This window comes from Desmodus rotundus, chromosome 12, assembly GCF_022682495.2.
Source record: "Desmodus rotundus isolate HL8 chromosome 12, HLdesRot8A.1, whole genome shotgun sequence".
NCBI lineage: Eukaryota > Metazoa > Chordata > Mammalia > Chiroptera > Phyllostomidae > Desmodus > Desmodus rotundus.
Genome location: NC_071398.1, coordinates 76818585 through 76841063, shown reverse-complemented (window position 1 = coordinate 76841063; position 22479 = coordinate 76818585). Strand labels below are relative to the sequence as shown.

General features: G+C 38.0%; 2 protein-coding genes across 4 annotated transcripts in view; one reads left to right on the top strand and one right to left on the bottom strand.

Moving 5' to 3' along the window:
• The window catches only part of GPR89A (G protein-coupled receptor 89A), a 53042-nt gene extending 42002 nt beyond the window's left edge, over positions 1 to 11040 (top strand). The window contains exons 10-14 of one of the 2 annotated variants that reach the window (XM_024574572.3): positions 759 to 851; positions 7174 to 7269; positions 8910 to 8999; positions 10185 to 10250; positions 10392 to 11040. In XM_024574572.3, the coding sequence (XP_024430340.1) occupies positions 759 to 851; positions 7174 to 7269; positions 8910 to 8999; positions 10185 to 10250; positions 10392 to 10598 (552 nt within the window). In that variant the 3' untranslated portion in view covers positions 10599 to 11040. The remainder of the gene's footprint in view (positions 1 to 758; positions 852 to 7173; positions 7270 to 8909; positions 9000 to 10184; positions 10251 to 10391) is intronic. The other variant, XM_024574578.3, reaches the window with a different exon arrangement.
• An 808-nt stretch (positions 11041 to 11848) lies between these two features.
• Positions 11849 to 22479, bottom strand: part of PDZK1 (PDZ domain containing 1) — a 36400-nt gene continuing 25769 nt past the window's right edge. For both annotated transcript variants that reach the window (XM_024571176.4, XM_045181667.3), the window contains exons 5-9: positions 22176 to 22371; positions 19575 to 19771; positions 14884 to 15105; positions 13939 to 14229; positions 11849 to 12505 (exon numbers count right to left, since the gene is read on the bottom strand). In XM_024571176.4, the coding sequence (XP_024426944.1) occupies positions 12452 to 12505; positions 13939 to 14229; positions 14884 to 15105; positions 19575 to 19771; positions 22176 to 22371 (960 nt within the window). In that variant the 3' untranslated portion in view covers positions 11849 to 12451. The remainder of the gene's footprint in view (positions 12506 to 13938; positions 14230 to 14883; positions 15106 to 19574; positions 19772 to 22175; positions 22372 to 22479) is intronic.

Below are 22479 nucleotides of genomic sequence, written 5' to 3'. Positions count from 1 at the left end.
ATCTGCACTCTTCATGACACTGCTCCTACCACTAGCAAAATCCTTAATGCAACACTCAACAATAGAAATTAGTAGGATAGTCACAAGAGGCTTTTCAACATCTAGGAAGGTGGTACACACCATTTCCTACTGACCCGGGATTGAGATGGTAGCTCCTCTAATTGCTTTTTATTCCCTTACAAGTTATAAAAGCAATAAGACACTTTTCTGTCGTGATCTAGCTGTATTTTAAAGGACCCAGATTGAGAAGTGACCTAACTATAAGAAGTAACTTTTCTATTTATACCTAAAATGCAATATAATTTTAATGTGCAAGAATCTATTAGTTAAGGTTGTTCCAACTTTTTTAATCCTTTTTGAGGATCACTTCATATCAGTAGCCCTATAAGATAGAGGTTAACATAAACTTTGGGGACAGATAGACCTGAGCCTAACTTCCCCTCCTCACTAGCTGTATGCCCTTGGGCAAGTTATTTAAACTCTTAACCTTCAGTTTTCTGATCTGTAAAATTTAAGGTGATAGAATATAAAAAAGAGTTGTGAAGATTAAAGAAGATAATGCATGCAAGGTATTTATCTCACATTCTGGCTGAAAGTAGTATTCAGTAAATGCTGCCCACTACTACTATTATTTTAATATTAGTATTATCGTGTGTATGTGTTTCTTTTAACTTAGCCTGAACAAGTAATTCATTTTTGTTAAATATAAATTTACATTTAGCTGAGACTGACCATGTTTTGTGTTTGTTTTCCCTCAGGAGAGAATAGAATACTCCAAAACTTTCAAGGGGAAATATTTTAATTTTCTGGGTTACTTTTTCTCTATTTACTGTGTTTGGAAAATTTTCATGGTAAGCATATTATTTTTAACTGTCACAGTTTAGGTAATTTACCCTGGTAATGGCAGAAAGAGAAAAGTGGGTTTGATTGAGGTATTGAACTAAATTCCAACCTCATATTCAAATCCTACTGTGTTAACAGAGAATGTGATCTTTCACATCTTTGAGTCTCTGTTTCCTTTCTCCTTTTTAAGTCACCTAGAGAAGGGAGGTCGCATTTGTCTTGTGTCAGAAATCATTAATAAGGTCTTACATTATGAGATATATAAAGCAAATATGACAGTTTGTTTTACACTCTGCTTTCCATATTACTCATGAGTTTATGACTGTATGTAACTCAACTCCTACCTTCAGAGCAGAACAGAAGCCACCTGTCTTTTTTAATAATGTGTATATACCTAAAAATGAAGCTCAAAGTAAATTGTAAAATGTATTTCTATAGATAAATGCATCCTATGTGTTTATAGGTCTTATTCTTTTGTGGCTCTCCCTTAATATTTATTCTCTATGGCATTTTATTTGTCTTTAGTTGTGACTCATCAGTAGGTACTAATGGGTTTCAGTGTGATTATAGAAGAGGTTGATTTGGCTTTCTGGTTTGGTAGCCTTTCTACTAGGACTGTGTTTGCACAAGGAGGAGCTTTTTAGCTAATTTTGATCATTGCAGGATTCTGGATTTAACGGATCTAATGTTACAATAATTTGATGTCAATTCAAATTCAGATGACATTGTTAAATCTTGGTTCATTCTGTGGGGGAGGATGAATGAAGATAGTGTGTCCAATTAGCTAAGCTACTGAAAGCTTTTTCCTGAGGTGCAGCCTTTAGGGGAGCATTTTTTTTCAATTATAGTTGAGGTTCAATAGTATATTAGTTTCAGGTGTAAAGCATAGTGGTTAGACATTTATATAACTTATGAAGTGATCCCCCTAATAAGTCTAGTACCCACCTGGTACCTCACACAATTACAATATTATTGGCTATGTTTCCTATGCTGTACTTTACATCCCATCACTAGTTTGTAACTGCTAATTTGTACTTCTTAATCCCTTCACTCAGCTCCTCAACCCCTCTTCCAAATGATGTGATGTGGAAACACATCATTTTTTAACAGTTTTATTGAGATATAATTGGTGTTCATTAGACTGCACATATTTGAAGTTTACAATTTGGTAAACTTTGACAAATGTATACCTGTGCAACAACCATCACCATAATCAAGATAGAGAAAACACCCACCCATCACTTCCAAAAGTTTCCTTGTACCCCTTTGTAATGCCTCTCCCATGCCCCCAGTCCCCAGGCAACCACTGATCTGTTGTGATTATACATTAGTTTCTATTTTCTAGAACTTTATATAAATGGAATCTTATAGTATGTACCCTTTTTCTGTCTGGCTTCTTTTACTCAGTATAATTATTTTAGGTTTCATCCATGTTATGTGTATCAATAGTTTATTCTTTTTATTGCTGAGTAGTATTCCATGGTATTGGTATACCACAATTTGTTTATCTCCTCTCCTGCTGATGAATATTGTTTGTTTCCAGTTTGGGGATATTACAGATAAAGCTGCTGTGAACATTTGAGCACAAGTCTGTATATGAACATATGCTGTCTTTTCTCTTGGGAGACAAACTTAGGTATAGAATAACAAAGTCATGTGACAGATAGTTTGTGAAGAAATGGCCAGCATTTTCTAAAGAGGTTGTACCATTTACATTCCCACCTGCAGTGTGTGAGAGTTTGATACCATACATCCTCATCAACACTTCATATGGTCAGTCCTTTTAACTTCAGACATTCTAATAGGTATGAGATGGTATTGAATTTAATTCACATTTCCCTAATGTCTAATGATGCTGAACAACCTTTCAGTGCTTATTTGCCACCTGTTCATCATCCTCCTTGGTGATATATCTATTCATATTTTTGCTGATTTTTAAATGTTTTCTTTTTTTTATTGTTGTTCAAGTACAGTTGTCTCCATTTTCACCCCACCATGGCCCCTACCCCACCCATCCCCACCTCCCACTGTTGAACCTCCATGTGTCCTTTATATATGTTCTTGGTGGACCTTCCCCTGTGCTCCCCCCTCCCCCGTGCTTACTGTCAGTTTGTTCTTTATTTCAATGTTTCTGGTTATATTTTGTTTGCTTGTTTGTTTTGTTGATTAGGTTCCACTTATAGGTGAGATCATATGGTATTTGTCTTTCACCACCTGGCTTATTTCACTTAGCATAATGCTCTCCAGTTACATCCACACTGTCCCAAAGGGTAGGAACTCCTTCGTTCTTTGTGCTGTGTAGTATTCCATTCTGTGAATGTATCAAATTTTTTTTATCCATTCATTTACTGGTGGGCAGTTAGGTTGCTTCAGGCACTTGGCTATTGTAAATTGTGCTGCTATGAACATTGGGGTGCATAGGTTCTTTTGAATTGGTGTTTCAGGATTCTTAGCATATAATCCCAGCAGTGGAATTGCCAGGTCAAAAGGCAGTTCCATTTTCAGTTTTCTGAGGAAATTCCATAGTGTTTTCCACAGTGGCAGCACCAGTCTGTATTCCCACCAACAGTGCACTAGGGTTCCCTTTTCTCCACAACCTTTCCAGCACTTGTTGTTTGTTGATTTATTTATGATGGCCATTCTGACCCATGTGAAGTGGTATCTCATTGTGGTTTTAATTTGCATCTCTCTGATGGCTAGTGATGCTGAGCATCCTTTCATATGTCTCTGGGCCCTCTGTATGTCCTTCTTGGAGAAGTGTCTGTTCAAGGCCTTTGCCCATTTTTTAATTGGATTGTTTGTCTTCCTGGAGTGGAGTTGTGTGAGTTCTTTATTTATATTTTTAGGACATCAGACCTTTGTCCAGGGTATCATTAGCAAATGTATTTTCCCATATGGTTTGTTCCCTTTTCATTTTGCTGGTGTTTTCTTTAGCCATGCAGAAGCTTTTTATTTTGATGAGGTCCTATTTGTTTATTCTTTCCTTTATGTTCCTTACTCTAGGGGACGTATCAGTGAAAATATTGTTGCATGGAATGTCTGAGATTTTCCTGCCTATGTTCTCCTCTAGGACTTTTATGGTATCATTGCTTATATGTAAATATTTATCCACCTTGAATTTATTTTTGTGTATGGTGAAAATCCCTTGTCAAATACGTGATTTTCAAATATTTTCTCCCAGTCAGTGGTTTGGCTTTTCATTTTCCTAACAGCATCTTTAAAAAAACAGTAGTTCTTGATTGGATGAAGTCCAGTTTATCCTTTTATTTCCTATTATGAGTTATACTTTTGACTGGAATGTTCTATAAATGTCGATTTGTTGAAGTTTGATAGTATTGTTAAAGCTTTCTGTATCCTTACTGAATTTCAACTACTTTTCTTACCAATAATTGAGAGGGGTGTTGAAATTTCCACCTAGTTCTGAATTTGTCTATTTCTTTTTATAGTTTTTGTTTCATGTATTTTAAAGCTCTTTTATTAAGTACATGCATATTTAGTGTCATTATGTACCCTAGTTGAAATGATCCTTTTTATCATTATGAAATGACCTGTTTAATCCCTGGCATATTTTTTGCTATGAAATATATTTTGCTGATATAAATGAATATAGACATTCCAGCTTCCTTTTTATAAGTATTGACATAATATATCTTTTTCAATACTTTTACTTTTAACCTATTTGTATCTTTATATTTACAGTGGGCTTCTTATAAGCATCTTATAGTTGAGTCTTCCTTTTTTATTCAGTCTGACCATCTCTGCCATTTGATTGACATGTTTAGACCAGTAGTCAGCCATCTGCAGCCCACAGGTGAAATCCAGCCCTCACCTGCTTTTGTAAATAAGTTTTTATTGCAACACAACCAAGCCTGTTCATCTACATATTGTCTATGGCTGCTATTATATTATAATGACAGCATATGCCAACCCATGATTTCGACCATTTACATTTAATGTGATTTTTTGTTGTTGTTGTTGTTTCACTTATTTATGCATCCATTGGTTGATTCCTTTTTTTAAGTATGTTTTATTGATTATGCTATTACAGTTTTCCCAATTTTTTCTCCCTTTATCCCCACTTCATCCTGCCCTGCAGCCCTCCAGCATTTCCCCCCCTTAGTTCATGTCCATGTATTGTACATATAAGTTCTTTTGAGTCCTCTGTTTCCTATACCATTTTTTATCTCTCCCCATCTATTTTATACCTACTAGTTATGCTGCTTCTTCCCTGTACCTTTTTCCCCTATTTCTCCTTTCCCCCTCCCCACTGAAGTCCTTCCATTAGATGTCCATTTCTCTGATTCTGTTCCTGTTCTAGTTGTTTGCTTAGTTTTTGTTTTCGTTGTTTTTCTTTTCTTTTAAGTTCACTTGTTGATAGTTGTGAGTTTGTTGTCATTTCACTGTTCATATTTTTTATCTTCTTTTTCTTAGATAAATCCCTTTAACATTTCATATAATAAGGGCTTGGTGATGATGAACTCCTTTAATTTGACCTTATCTGGAAAGCACTTTATCTGCCCTTCCATTCTAAATGATAGCTTTGCTGGAGAGACTAATCTTGGATGTAGGTCCTTGCCTTTCATGACTTGGAATACTTCTTTCCAGCCCCTTCTCGCCTGCAAGGTTTCTTTTGAGAAATCAGCTGATGGCCTAATGGGCACTCCTTTGTAGGTAACTCTCTCCTTTCCTTTTGCTTCTTTTAGGATTTTCTCTTTATATTTAATCTTGGGTAACTTAATGATGGTGTGCCTTGGTGTGTTCCTCTTTGGGTCCAACTTCTTTGGGACTCTCTGGGCTTCCTGGAAGTCTATTTCCTTCACCAGATTGGGGAAGTTTTCCTTCATTATTTGTTCAAATAAGTTTTCAATTTCTTGCTGCTGTTCTTCTTCTGGCACCCCTACAATTCAGATATTGGAACGTTTCAGGTTGTCCCAGAAGTTTGTAAGACTCTCTTCACTTTTTTGAATTCTTGTTTCTTCATTCTGTTCCTGTTGGATGTTTATTTTTTCCTTTTGTTCCAAGTCATTGCTTTGAGTCCTGGTTTCCTTCCTGTCACTGTTGGTTCCCTGAATATTTTGCTTTATTTCATTTTGAGTGTCTTTCATTTGTTTTTTCATTTTTCGACCAAGCTCAATCAGATCTGTAAGCATTTTGATTACCAGGGCTTTAAATTCCCCATCAGATAGGTTGGCTATGTCTTCATCACTTAGTTCTCTTTCTGAGGTTTTGCTGTGTTCTTTTATTTGGGCCATATTTCTTTGTCTTGGTGCACCTGAGAAATTGAAAGGGGGCGAGGCCTAAGGAATTCACCCGGGCAAAGCAACCCTCTTTGCTGTGCTGCAGCACTGCCTGTGGGAGAGGAGCCAAAGAGGGAAGAATGCAGCTTGCCTTTGCAGAGCGCACTTTCCAACAGACTCACATGTGAGACTGGGAGTTTCTCCCACTGCTGCAACCGCTGTTGGCCACTGTCATTTCTGAGTCTCGGTTTCCCCTTAAGTCATCCCTGCCTGCGCAGCCCCCACAGCCCATGGCCACACCGGAGCCAGCCCTGCCCTCAAGGTCCTCTGCCACGGTTTTTCTCATCTGGCCAGCCCGTTTGGTCTGCCGCCTTACCAGTCTGGTTGTTCTGATTGATTTTTTCTTTAATTCCTTGGTTGTTGGAGTTCCATGCAGTTTGATTTCCTGGTACTTCTAGTTTATTGATTTTAGATCAGTTGTTATCCTCCTTTTGGTTGGGTGAGAAAGTGAAGGGTTTCTACCTACGCCTCCATCTTGGCCAGAACTCTACATTTAATGTGATTATTGATATAGTTGGCTTTAAAACAACCATAAACTATATGTTTTTATATGTTTCAACTGTTTTTCCCCCTTTTTCTTTTTTTTCTGCCTTCTTTTGGATTAATTGGGTATTTTTCATAATTCCATTTGATCTTCTTTTTTGGCTTTTTAATATTTCAGTGATTGCTTTTAGAGCATTCAGAAAATAACCACAGGGAATAACCCTAGAATTCCTTTATTCTGTTACCCTGACTTCATCTACCAGAATGTTACATTTCTGGCTCCTGATAAATTAAGGTGTATATGCCATAGCCTATTCTCCTTTACTCTTTACAGAAAAGAAAGCTAGAGTAGATAGAAACTTTATTTGCCTATATGTGAATAGTCAAAATAGATTTCTTATATATGATTTAGATTGAGAGTAGAATTGCATTTTTAGGAACATCCAGCATTAAGATTTGTTGTGGTGATTAATTCATTATTCTGAATCACCTTTTTGAAATAGTGGGTGATTATTAAAATGCTCTAATATAAAGTTCTATGTCTCTTCAGGCAACCATTAATATTGTTTTTGATCGAGTTGGGAAAACTGATCCTGTCACAAGAGGCATTGAGATCACTGTGAATTATCTGGGGATTCAGTTTGATGTAAGAGTTGTATCAAGATCCCGGTTTCTTCTGTTTTTTTCTATTCTATCTGGTGTAAATTACCATTATTAATATTCTAATTCCTTACTATAGGGACTTGATTCTGTTTTTGTTCTTCCCACTTTGCTCTGTATATTTTGACATTTGTATGGCAGATGTGTAATGGGCATAAAACTTAATTACTGGCACTTACTATTGTCATGTATGCTGATCATTTCCATAGTTCCTCCTCCACTTCTCTGTGGCCAGCTACCACTCACCACCAAACACTTGGATACGTCTCTCTGTGATACTTAATGAGATCTTCAAACACATAACCTACCTTTGATTCCTCTGGTTGAATATTAACTACTAATTAGTGTTCTGTATTATACTATAAAAAATAATTTCTACTATAAATTTCTACTATAAAAATAATCTATTAATTAATATGAACTTTGAGCTAAACATAACTGTAACCTATGCACAAATTTTTGTCATATTTCTACCTGTTTTATAATACCGCTGTGTGTCATTAAACACACCCTTGTCCCAATTTAAATTTAACATCTTTATTTGTAGAATAGTATATTTTTCAGATATACAGATGGCCAGTGATCCTGGCTGATAGTAAGACCAATGTCATGTTCCTTGTCCCTGTGAGGGCCTTTTACCTGTGCTGTGATCCTAGCCACAGACAGCATGCTACCCCCATCTATTCATCTCAGTTGAACATACTCCTAGTAGCCAGATAAAATGAAAATGAACCAGAGCAAATTGAGCTCCAGTCCTTAAGAAATAGCTCAAAGCATACATTTTTAATGGTATATCAATAGTGTACCCTTTTTCATGTGAAGGAACATGATATCTTTTCAAGTACTATATACTGTAATGTATGCTTCACTAGTACTACATATATGCATATATATTTTCCTCTTTAAGTTTTTTACTGGGCTCAATTTTTAGAAATGCTCTTCCTTATCAGTTGCTGTTTATATATTTATATTTAGTTGCTGTATATGTATTTATATTCCATCTATAATTCATCTATATACTCCATAGTTCATAATTCTGAATAAGATCTTTTAGATGGTAGTGATAGTAGCTGTCCCTCAGATACTTTTCAGACCTGAATCAAGCACAGAATCCCAAAGCTGCCTCTCATTATGAAGCAATAAAAGAGGAGAAAAAGATATCATCATGTTTTCAAATGACCATGGCTAAGAATGTCTGTATATTCTTTATTAAAAATGAAAAATTCCTTAAAAGTTTTGGGTGATCAGAGAATTGTCACAGATAACAAAAATAGTCAAGCTATTATTTAGTTTCCTTTTAATTTGTGCTTTCCATTTATCACATTGATGCTATATCATTAGATTTGTGTTTCTTCTGATTTGTGTTATTTTAATCACTTCACTGCACTTGCTTTCTTCTGTCCTTAAGTCTTCATTATGTCTGCTAATGAAGATATCTACTGCAGTCTTCCTATAGGTGTTTTAGTTGCTACTTGCTTTCTTGCCTAGATGTTTTTTTTAAATCAGATAGGACCTAATGAAGTTTCCTTTCACAGTCACATAAGCAATCAGAATGCATCTTCTTAACCTTCACATCTTTCTGAACAGAGATTTAACAGATATTTATTCTTTCCGTTATGGTGGCAGGTGAAGTTCTGGTCCCAACATATTTCCTTTATTCTGGTTGGAATAATCATTGTAACATCTATCAGAGGATTACTAATCACTCTTACCAAGGTATGTTGTATCACAGAGTTATAAAGTAGTTATTTGTTTAATTATATATGGCATTGTGAGATAATTTTACCCATTTAAGATTTCTGTCTTCTGAGATCATAAACAACAGTTACACATATTTAAAAGACATAGAACAGAATTTTTAAAAAGTTAAACTAATACAGCCCTGGCCAGTATGGCTCAGTGGTTGGAGCATTGTCCTGTGCACCAAAAGGTTACATGTTCCATTCCTGGTCAGGACACATGCCTAGGTTGTGGGTTTGATCCCCAGCTGGGGACCCTACAGGAGACAACCAATCAATGTTTCTCTGTCACATCAATGTTTCTGTCTCTCTTCCCCTCCCTCTCTGTCTCTATCTCTGGAAAAAAAAAAAAAGCAATTAATAAAAATATCCTCAGGTGAGGATTTAAAAAAAGATAAACTAATACATAAATTGATGATGATGTACTTACATTATATAATCAGATAACTACATTTACCAAAGGTCATAGAATGAGACCACAGTCTTTTTTGTTCACTGATGTCAGCGGCATCTATAATAGCACCTGGTACATGGTAGGTATTCAGAGGATATTTGAAATGAATGAATGAGAGAAGTATTTGAGGTGGGAAGAATAACTGTGGGAGTAACTTATAAGGAGGATCTGGAAGTAGGAAAAGAAGAATGTCCAATTGCTTTCTGCTCAACATACGAAGGCTTCCTGGAGGGTAAATACTCTCTGGTAAAAGAGGGAGGGATTTCAGATCCAAGAGTTCTTTAAATGAAAGGAGGGAAGATGTTGAGGAAATGGAGGAAAGAGAGTCTCCAGGCATCTAGCGCAATTTTGGAAAGAGCTCAGGAGCCTAGTAACAATTTCAGGGACCTAGAGTAAACTCTTCAAATGTTTTATAGTGATGTTAAAGTCGGGTGTATCACATAGTTTCTAAAAAGTTTGTTAGATAGTAATCCTTTTATGTTACAATGTAATAATTAAAACCAACTACCCCACAGGAAAACTATAACTAGATCATTTTTTAAAGTCTCTTCTTTATAGCCTTAATCATATAAATTGTTGTGTACAGGATTGTGGCATGGAAGAGACACTTTTAAATAAGTGTTAATCATGCTACTTAATGGGTTTTTTTTTCTTGACACAGGATATAGCAGTGCTGCATAAATTTATCTCTTTTCCCTTTATTGACAGTTCTTTTATGCCATCTCTAGCAGTAAGTCCTCCAATGTCATTGTCCTGCTATTAGCACAGATAATGGTAAGTTTTAAAAACCAGCTTTATTTTTACAGCTGTGAAATACCAGAAGTGTTTTATACTTTTAAATATTTTAACCATGCCCTTTGACCTGTCCCTCACTACATTCAAAGTGACATCTGGATTAATGCGTTTGACTTACAGGGCATGTACTTCGTCTCATCTGTGCTGCTGATCCGAATGAGCATGCCCCTACAATACCGCACCATAATCACTGAAGTCCTTGGAGAACTGCAGTTCAACTTCTACCACCGTTGGTTCGATGTGATCTTCCTAGTCAGTGCTCTCTCCAGCATACTGTTCCTTTATCTGGCTCACAAACAGGCACCAGAGAAGCATATGACACCTTGAACTCATTCATATTACAGACTGCTAACAGGCCAGTGGTGTCAGAATTTGGACATAAGAAGAGAAGAAATGGAATGGACCTGGGCCTAATATTTTTTAAACAAACAAAATGCTATTGTAGCATATTCTACCTCAAGCTTATGCCTTCTACCTCAGATGGTAGTGTGATCATGAGTAGCATCCTCTAGAGCATGAGAGAGGTAGCTGAATCTAATACTCAGCCGAGAGGTTCCTGTGTTGGCTTGAGACTGGTGCAACATTGGGAAGTAGGAGTGGAGAAGAGTCAAGAAACGGGGGGTGGGGAAATACACTCGAACTATGAGGTAAGAGAAGTCTACAGTAGCTGGGCCAAATATGTGGGATTTCTGTTTAAGTCGAGATTCACATGGAGAAAGGTTTTGGCTTTCCCTTGAGATTGACTGTCATTAAAATCAGAGATTGCAACTCTTTGGCCTTAGCTTCTTTATCAAAAATAGCTTGGTTCACCCTCGCTGATGTTGCTCAATGGATTGAGTGCCGGCTTGTGAACCAAAATGCAACCGGTTCAATTCCTGGTCAGGGCACCTGCCTGGGTTGCAGGCGTGTAAGAAGCAAATAATTTCTCTCTCCCTCTGTCTCTCTCAATCTCTTTATCCCTCCTTCCTCCCTCCCTTCCCCTCTCTCTTAAAAAAATACCTTGGTATTTTGCTTCTATGGTCTAACATGAGTTAGCATACCACTCCTCCTTCCCCAACCTTTGCCCCATTAAAATAACCAAGAGGTTATCTCTTCTTTTCTGGGAACTGGATAGGGTGCAATTGAAATAGATTCTACCAAGACAGATTTCAAGTATGCCATCTTTCTTTATTTCCTTTGAACTTAGTATTATTTAAGAGTGAATTATTCTACATTCATTCAATTTAGTAATGATGTGTATTTTTTTTACATCTGCTCCTCATGCTGTGGGTAGAACAGTGAATAACTGCAAACTGGATTAAGTAACTTTCCTGTGTTAAACTCAGTTTTTTTCATCTGTAAAAGGAAGATACTGAAAAATTTGTAGGACACTCAGAAATGCAATTTAAGAAAATGCCGAATTTTACTACCAGAAAGTCTCTATTTTATTAGTAAGGTCTTATTCCGAATTTTGTTTTATTTTGGGTTTCTAGAGGCAAAATGAAGGGTAAAGCATAAAAAGTTTACCAAAAGCAAAAGCACTATTAAGATTAAATCAGCTAAAGGGAAGGTTCAAGCACACTCAAAAGGCCTTTTAATGGCATTTATTTTGGTAAACACAGCATTCTTTAAAAAGCATAATTTTAATAGGTTTATATGCTCAGATAATTTAATTAACAGCTCTCATATGTAGATTTATAAATCATCTTTGGTGCTCAAGGAGCCCCAAATAGAAGGAAGAGATCTCATCGTACAGAGAAATACAGGGTCCAGCAGAAGTAATACCTGCTTCAGTGTGGTTGGTAGCGTAATTTATAGTTTTAATTCAGAAATCTCACCTAAAATGTCATATGGTATGCTTGAGTGTGATATTGTTATGTTACAGAATTACATGCTTATGATTGTGTAATAAAAAAGAGGCATTATTTGTGCCAGACCCTGTATAGTTAAGTTGAAGCTTGAAAGAGATTACATGAACAGAATCTGGCCCCCGCCTTAACTTTTCCTAAGTTGCCTATAAATAAGCCATCTGCACTAGCTACCCCTGAGACAAATGATAACAGAAAACAATTACACATGATGAAGTGGTTTCCAGAGGAGTTCTTTAACAGAGACAGCAATGGGTGGCAGCTCATTCCTTGGAAAAGGATTCCTGTTAAATACTCAGAAACAACTATCTGCAAAGCCATTATTTGTTCTCATCACATCTCTGTATCTTCAGAGTTGGAAGAAGAATGAGAGGCTGTGCTGTGGGCCTGTGAAAAAGAAAACAAAGGGTCTATAAGTGGTAGAGTGTGAATATCAAGACATGGATGATTTATTCTAGAGTTGCATGACTTAAGTCAGGGAGTAGAGTCACTTACTAGAATACAAGTGACCTGAATTCTATACACATGGTTTTGTGTTCAGCTTGCTATTTGAAACTAACATTTCTTAAAGCCTCTCTCTATATATTCCCTTTCTATAAAACTAACATAGTACTATAATTGACTCCCTATAGAGACATTATAGAATTGTTAAAAGACAATGAGAATACTTTCTTTGTTAAGAAATTGACAGTATGGTCAATGGCTATTGTGTGTGCTTTGGTCTGAATATTTATACTCCCCAAAATTCATATGGTGGAATCCTAATCCCCAAGGTGATAGTAATAGGAGGTGGGGCCTTTGGGAGGTGATCAAGTCATGAGGGCGGAGCTGAGATCAGTGCTCTAAAAGAAGGCGCCCAGAAACCCCTTGTTCCTTCCACAACGTGAGGACAGAGCAAGAAGTCCACAGACTGCCACCCAGAAGAGGGCCTTCACCAGACACCAGGTCTGCCAGTACCTTGATTTTGGACTTCCCAGCCTCCAGAACTGTGAGAAATGTTTGTTGTTTATAAGCCACCCAGTATATGGTATTTTATTATAGCAGCCTAAATGGACTATCACAGTGGGTATTCATTTAAAATTGGTATTTTTATATTAACAATTAGAAGCATTAATATATGAAAGAAAAATAATCTAAAACTTTTAGAGTCTTGGCTTTGCTCTATGTTTCCTTTATGAACTTGGATAGGTCTGTTCACTCTTGGAACTCAAGTTGATCTATGAAAAGAAATTGGACAAAAATAAAAACAGATTTACCAAGGAATTTATCTAATCTAAATATATAGAGAATAATATTTATTTGTCCCTAGTAATAAAACTTGAATACCTATCAATTATTTTAAAAACAATACTGTCTCTAACCTCCACCATTCATTTGTGTGCTTACCATGCACAAGGCACTGTTTAAACCACTTTAATAGTCTTAGTTAATATAACCCTGATAACAGCCCTACAAATTTTCCTTGTTTTATAGTAAGGAAACCAAGGCACACAGAGAATAAATCCATTTGCCCACAGCAGACCCAGAGTTTGTACATGAATAGTCTGATTGAAGTTCCACTCCTATTATAATTTTGATACTTAGTCCTTGGTTTATCAATTCTAGTTACCGTCAATTCTATGCTATGAAAAAGAAGAAATTTGTTGTTTTTATACTACATCCTATCCTCTACAATAACTTGATGTGCCAGTTACCTTTACATTGTAATTTTCTAGTATTTTAGGAAATCTATGGTAAACATGGACTTGAGGTGCACTTATTAAGGGTTTTCCATATTCTGGTATGTTTGATCACTGAAAAAAAAATATGTTACCACTCACTCGTTCTTTCGCCATGCATGAGTTGTGATCTGACTCCCCCAATGTTCCTTCTTTGGCATCAAAGGGTACATCCAGTGAATCAGCCATGGAGGAAACAATAGGGATTTTCTTAGCCTGGAAATAATCATAAGCCTTCTTTCCACAGACTAAGAGTGTGACATTCTTCCCACTGCTCTGGATTCTGTCCACCACCTTCTCATAGAGTTCATCCACCACATTTACTCCATTCACTTCAATGATGATATCTTCATCCTCTAGCCCAGCCAGGTTGGCAGGGCTGCCTTTCTGTACCTGTGAACAGAGGTTTTGAGTTATCACTTCCAAACACAGATAAAGTAATGTTAGACTAGCTTCCCTTCGAAGGAGAGATGAGGAGTTTGAGAATTTCGTAACTTTTATTATTTCTCCTTTAGGTACAGAAGTTAGGGAAAGTGATCTAATGCTTTCTGCTTGTGAAAGCTACAACTTCCATACTGAAATATGTGGGGTTACAGTGGTTGAATATTATATAGTATGTCTTCTGGGTTGAAGGCATAGATGTCATAGGTCCCTTCATTCCCAACTTCAGAGAGCTGTAGAGATAGCCTTCTCACTGTCAGTCACTAGAGCATAGGGCATTGTGCCAAATGCACAGAAGCAAACAGGTATCATTCCCAGTCAATGGTGATAGTGACTGTCAACTATAGTCATGTCAACTCTATTTGATTTGAAAGTATCTAAAGAGACAATTGAGGGGAACAGGTATTTAGGAAAAAAAGATGTGAGCTCAGGATGTGCTACTAGCTATTTTAAAGGGTCTAGGACCATGACAGCAATTATTTGAATCCAAGTGAGACACTTGATGTAGGTCTTCAATGTAACCTTTTTACTAAGCCATCAGTGAGTGAAACAGGCCCTTCTAATTGTGGCTGTGTTTATTGGGCTGCTGGAACCAGATTACCATACCTCTTTGATGAATGGGCCTGGCTGACCCCGAATTGCATTTAAGTGGAAGCCATAGCCATTTTCACCTCTAACCAGCCTGCACAGTTTAGGCTTATGATCTACTTCCTCTGGAGTATCTGGACTTGAGATCTCTGGAGGAGCAGAAGTAGCAACTGGAGCCTTCTTGACAGAACCATTCGGCAGTTCTTGACTTTGATAGTAGAGAAATGGAGAAAGATGAGCCTTTTGAAAATAAAGGGGGAAAACATTAATTGTAAATATGAGTACACTATTAAATATGCTGGTTTCATTTACAAGGTGTCATACATGTTCCACTCCTCTTCCTGATACATCTGATTGTGGGCTGTAAAATTTCTCTATTAACCCAACTAGGAAAGGTATAAAGGAAGATTGAGCTTGGTTATGGAGTAATACATATAAACATGTAAACAAATGCACATATACATAAAATAAAAGCACAAATGTTGTACAAGGATCCAAAAATAAGTCTAACAGAATGGCCAGTTTCTTCTGACTTGGTGATGGTAAGGAAGCCACTGAACAATGATAGGCAGTCTCCCCGGCAGCAGTTTATACACATTGAGTGACTTGTCCACTATCTCATGCAAAGTAGGTTTATCTGGCCCTTCCCCTTTGGTAAGATGATCTTCAGAGCTCCTTGAACACTTAGAGAAAATATAACACAAGACATTATTTCCATCACAATCCAAAGTGCGCATAATAATTGAAGGGGTGGTGGCAGCAATCATATAGTCATGTGGTATTAAAAAGTTAATTCCAATCCTTTGATATTTGCTTGCCCCACTACCCCTCCAGCACTGTGATGTGTTGTTTGTGTTATACTCTGTCTTACTATTTATTGTTAAAACCATTAGCCAAACTCCTATCTTAAATGCTTCTAATCCATCCCAACTCCCAGACCATCCATGAGAAGAAGGCAGTGATAGTCTTAAATAAAAAGACACATTGAACTGGAAACATATGACTGTTTTGTTTTTTTTTTATAGAAATTGGAGCTTAGCTGACTATATTTTAGTTGAGAAAATTAAAAGGGTAGATTCGGGTATGGTGAGATCCTAGATTAGTAGTTAAATTGCTGCCCGCAAGTGCCCAAGACATTTGTGAGGCAGTGGTAAAAAAAAAAACTAAGCAATTGAAAGTGAATATATAATGTGTGCTCTACCCCAAGTCATCCTGTTCAGCAGGATAAAATTAGATTTGGTGTCCTCTGGTTATTATCTGTCTTACTAACCACAAGACCACATCCTCCTCTCTAAACGAGACTAGCAGCAGCACAGAACCTCCTAGTTAGCCAATTCAACTAACTCCGGACCTTTCAGTAATACACTTGCAAATTTTCCACATTTCTTTCTCTCTTTAAAGTGTAGAAAATTATCAGTAACATTACATATAAAAATACCTCTAACATCACTATCCAAACAAGCAAATTGACTATCTGACGGTGGTAGCTAATCCTGAAGCAAAGTACAATAACATAAAACACTTAATGAGTTTTTATTCATTCTTCATTCAAATATTTGGGTGTCTAGCATGTTCCAAAAACAGGTTTAGGTGTTTTATTCACTGCTATATCTCAAACATCCAGCCCACCTATGCAACTTTGGGGGGAAGAGGGAGGAAGAATATGCAGACAGACACCTTTATAGATCAAAATTCTCTTTTTAACCAAAACATTAAAATTGTAGTGAAATTATTCTGTCATAAGATTAGAAGTTGGAAAGGACTCAATGCCAGAATCCCCTTTACAACAACCAGAGCAGTGACCTTCTGATTTCTTGACCTTTCCTACCAATTGGGAGCTCACTGCTATGCAGAAATGGTTTATCCTGTTCCTAACAGTTTCATTTCTCCTAAGCCAAAAGCTAGCTCACTATAGCTTCTCTGTCTGCTCAAGCTATATATACCCCATGGAACACCTCAAAAATAAGTTTACTTCTTGCATGTAGTAGCCTTTCAAATTATTACAAGCAGTTTAATAATCCCATCTAGGTTTTTCATGGAAGGATGAAACTTACTGATCTATCATTTAAAATTCGATTGCTTCCTATTTTGGAAAGTTAGGGCTACATCTGCCTATTTCCAGGCTACTGTTCATAGATTTTTCTCAGATCTTCAAGATTAGTTATGTGCTCCATCCAAGATGGAGGGATAGGTAGATCCACTGTGCCTCCTAGCACAACCAAAAGGACAACAAATTAAAAAAAAAAACTGCCAGAAAATTGAACTGTATGGAAGTCTGACAATCAAGGAATAAAAGAAGAAACATCCAGACTGGTAGGAGGGGCAGAGAGGACTCGCAGCAAGACAGTGGCTAGAGGACCTGGGTGGGCAAGACTGCGGCTTGCAGACCAGGTAAGGTGGCAACTTGTGGACAGGGAGGTCCCACATGAGCATGTGGATAAACTGGGAGGAACAACTGGGAAGTGAGACAGTCTGCACAATCCACGGTTCCAGCTCAGGGAAATAAAGCCTCAAAGCCTCTTGACTGAAAAAACCTGTGGCGGTTGCCACAGCAGGAGAAATTCCCAGCCTCACAGCAGAGTTCGTTGGACAGAGCCACAGCGTCCTAGAATGTACACAAAATCACCCACTCGGGAATGAGCACCAGAAGGGTCCAATTTACTTGTGGGTAGCAGAGGAAGTCACTGAAAGCTGGCAGAGAGCCTAGCAAGTGGCATTGTGCCTTTTTCAACCCCTCCACCACATATAGCACCACAACACAGTGAAGTGGGTTGCCCCACCCTGGTGAATACCTAAGGCCCCGCCCCTTACTGTGTAACAGGCACACAGAGACAAAAAAATATATATATATGGCTCAAATGAAAGAACAGATCAAAGCTCCAGAAAAAAATACAAATACATGATGAAGAGATAGCTAACCTATCAGATGCACAGTTCAAAACACTGGTAATCAGGATGCTCACAGAAATGGTTGGATATGGTTGCAAAATAGAGGGGAAAAGGCTATGAAAAGTGAATTAAAGGAAAATGCACAGGGAACCAACAGTGACGGGAAGGAAACCAGGACTCAAGTCATCGGTATGGACCAGAAGGAAGAAATAAACAATCAACCAGAACAGAATGAACAAACAAGAACTCAGAAAAGTGAGGAAAGGCTAGGAACCTCCAGGACAACTTTAAACGTTCCAACATCCAAATCGCAGGGGTTCCAGAAGGAGAAGAACAGCAAGAAACTGAAAACTTATTTGAAAACATAATGAAGGAGAACTTCCTTAATCTGGCAAAGAAAATAAGACTTCCAAGAAGTCCAAGAAGCTCAGAGAGTCCCAAAGAAGTACACCAAGACATATCAGAATTAAGTTACCCAAGATTAAATATAAAGAGAAAATCCTAAAAGAAGCAAGAGGAAAGGAGAGAGTTACCTACAAAGGAGTGCCCATTAGGCTATCAGCTGACTTCTCAAAAGAAACTTTGCAGGCAAGAAGGGGCTGGAAAGAAGTGTTTGAAGTCATGAAAGGCAAGGACCTACATCCAAGATTAGTCACTCCAGCAAAGCTATCATTTAGAATGGAAGGGCAGATAAAGTGCTTTCCAGATAAGGTCAAGTTAAAGGAGTTCATCATCACCAAGCCCTTATTATATGAAATGTTAAAGGGACTTCTTTTTTAACTTTTTTTCAAAGATTTTATTTATTTATTTTTAGAGAGAAGGGACGGGAGGGAGACAGAAACATCAATGTGTGGTTGCCTCTCACATGGCCCCTACTGGGAACCTGGCCCACAACCTAGGCATGTGCCCCGACTGGGAGTTGAACCAACAACCCTTTGGTTCACAGCCCATGCTCAATCCACTGAGCTACACCAGCCAGGGCTTAAAGGGACTTATCAAAGGAAAAGAAGATCAAAAACTATGAACAATAAAATGACAACAAACTCACAACTATCAACAACTGAACCTAAAAAAGCAAAAACAAACTAAGCAAACAACTAGAACAGGAACAGAATCACAGAAATGGAGATCACTTGGAGGGTTATCAGTGGGAAGGGGTGGGGGGGAGGGTAGGGGAAAAGGTACAGGGGATAAGTAAATAGTAGGTACAAAATAGATAGGGGGAGGTTAATACTAGAGGAAATGTAGAAGCCAAAGAAATTGTATGAATGACCCTGGACATGAACTAAGTAAGGGGAATGCAGGTGGGAGGGAGGGTGCAGAGTGGAGGGGAATAAAGGGGGGGAAATAGGACAACTGTAATAGCATAATCAATAAAATATATTTTAAAAAATAAAAATTAAAAACAAATGTTAAAGCATTTTGGATTAGAAGATTAATTATGCAGTTATATTTGCAAATTCTTTGAAAATCACAAATCTAAGAACTTAAAATTCATTTACCAATAACATGGCATTCTCTTATATACTTTCCAGTTCGAAGATCAGTGTTAACCTAAACAACCAAGTAGAAAGAATGGTTCAGCCAGTTGAAACCATCCAGACTCTCATCAGCTGACACAGTGAACGCCAGTGCTAACACAATGGGCTCATGAGTGCAGTAGCCATGGTGGTGGAAATAGAAGATAGCCAAACAGCACTGGCTCATAAAGAAGAAGAAAGAAGGAAGGAAAGGAAGAAGAAAAGAAACTTAGCCAAAGTGAGGGCATGCATGAATTAACCTAACCTTAATGCATGAGTATGTGACCTTGTATTACTTACCAGTCTGTATATGCTGTCCGTCTCTTTGTCTACGACCAACAGTGAAGTCTGATCTCCACCCTTTCTGATCATTTCCACCACACTGTCATGACTGAGGGATTCCACAGACTCGCCATTGACAGCCAGTACCAGGTCATTGGTCTTCAAGCCAGCCTCCTCTGCTGGACTTCCGGAATCTATGTCTTTGATGATTTGACCTAACCACCGCCCCCCCCAAAAAAAAAAATTATCAGAAAGACCCCTATAAAACTAGGATTTCTGCTGGAGCCAAGGCCCTGATAAACTATGGAATAGGCATACTGAACGCAGCTACTGTGCCTCCCACTGACGCCCATTCTAAGAAGGCGTAAGTGCCCTCTTCAGTCTCATTCCCTGCTCGGAAATTCCTCCAGAAACAAACCCAGTCTATTAATAATAAAAGGTTCTTAAAGAAAAGAATCATGTTACTAAAAGTGTCTGAAATTCAATCTTGACAAAATAGCATGCTAAGCATTAAGGTGCAGAAAGTTTTAGTTTCACTTTTCTATCTAGCTATTAGGCATCTCCAACTGGATATCCCATAGATCCCTCCCAATGTAATGTATTCCCAAAACTCCCTTTCTTGGTCACCTGTTAGTGGGAGCACCATTGCCCCAGTCACTAACACTGACAACTGATTGTTCCTCAGCATCCACTCCCCATATCTAATAAACTGCTAAGTTCTTCAATGCTAACTTAATATTTTACACATCTCTTCCATAGTCCCACTTCACCTACCCTAAATGCAGTTTGTATTAGTTCCTGTCTTGAATGCTACCTAAACTACTACTATAACTGAACCAAAAAAAAAAAAAAAAAAAGAGGTTCAGCTGCCTGCTGTAATGAAAGCCAAACTCATGAAGCAGGTGCTGGTGCAAAAGGAAAAAATTTTATTCAGGTGCCATGCCACCTGGGAGAATAGTGGACTCCCATCTCAAAGACCATCTCCTTTTCTGGTCAAGCCTAGGTTCTTATAGGGATAGGGAATGGAGGGCTTTTTTTTTTTTTCTGTCCAATATCTTTCTAGCTTTCTGCTAGGGCCTATGCATTCGTACTTCTAGCTTCTCGCACCCTCAGGTTCTATCCATTAATCTTTCTAGCTTTTGGTACATTCAGCCCTATCCATTCATCTTAGCTTTCGGTCCCTTAGTGTAAGAACCTCCCCCTGTGCCACCTTGGCCAATGGGAGAGACTCCCTGGTGCTCTAACTACCCTAACACTACCACACCTTACCAGTTGCTCTCCCTGCCCCTAATCTTTGTCTTCTCCAATACAGATCTGCCTTCATATTCATCTTGATACAATATGTGAACAAGTGACTCCCCAGTGCAACAGCATAAGCATCAGCTTTGGAACTAAACAGACCTGAGTTTGACCCCAGTTATACCACATTATTTGACCTTATATAATTGTATCTCCTCCACACCCTAAATTTCAGCAATTCTTGTAGAATTATTAGGAATAATTAAGATGTGTAATGCCCCTCAAGACACTGTATACTTATTTTTTTTTTCTTTTCTCTGGCAATGTTCAAAAAACTGTTAACACCTCATAGGCTACAGAATCAAGTCCAAACTCCTCAACCTGGCATTAAAGGTCCTTCATTTCTCTCTCCAATCTATCTTCCTAATGTGGGTTTTTTGTGCTTCTCATTACATATCAATCAAACTGTGCCTGTTTCCTTGCTTTGTTCATCTAACTCCTATCTTTCTGGAACAGCCTTCCTTGTCCCTGCTCCATCAACTTGCCCAAATTCTATTCATATTACAAAGCCTAAGCTCAAGTGCCACCTCTACTATGAGGTAGAGTGAGAAAAGCTTGCTCCAACCTTCATTTTCTTCAGTTATGGGCATGTATCTTATATTGTCTAACTAGTAGGCTCCTTGACTGAAGAATTCATCTGATTCACTTGATAGTGTCAAAAGCCCATGGATATTTTTACATAATATGAACTGAATTAATGTATGATGAATTCATGTAAACATATATAATAAAAAAGCAACTTCTGGGTGTGTAACAGTTTACATGACCTGAACCTACACACTTTCATGCACTCATCTTCCCTAGGAGGACCTTTGTACTTACCATGTTGAGTTACAAGGAATCAGAAAGATTCCTGGTTCTGTTTGCACCTGAGATCCCAACCCACACCTGTGCTGCAGATCTAAAGATGTGCTAGAGTTTGCTCACACCAGCTCATGAGTACCAGTTGTGCACAGTGCTTCTCAACTTTGCATTCTGTAATATGTTGGTAGCTTGAAATCAGACATGGTGAGAGTATTTCTACCACAAAAATCAACAAATGCTACAAATTAGGGCTTCCTCCCCCAACCTCCCCAAAGAGCCAATTTAATAGCACACCACTGCCCAGATCCAAAATTCTGCTTTATTCTGCTACTGAAACCTAGGGGCATACCCATTGTCAAGCCCCATGTGATATGGAAATTGACCCAGCTATGCTTTCTAGCTTCTTACTATCTCCCTTATATTGGGGGTTGGGGCCCTAGTGGAACTCTGGAGTCATACTTAGATGAAGAATTGGATGGTTACAATGACAAGTTTTCTGCTCTCTTAATGCCTTACCTTTTTGTTCTGGACCTGCCCTCAGATAGAAACCATAGCCATTGCTTCCCTTCTTCATCTTAACAACCCGGGGCTGGTGGGGTAGTAATTTCAAACTGGCTGTTTCTCTCTTGAATTTTATATTCTGCTCACTATGGTACTTGTCAGTTTCCTTGTCCACCAGCAGGAACATGACACGGCTTCCTGACTTCCTCACCTGCAACAACACACACAGGTGAGAACCAACATCAATATCCAAAAACTTCTGGGAAATAGGAAAGTTTCTGTAGAGAGGCACATAGTCTCTAGATTCAACAAAAAATAT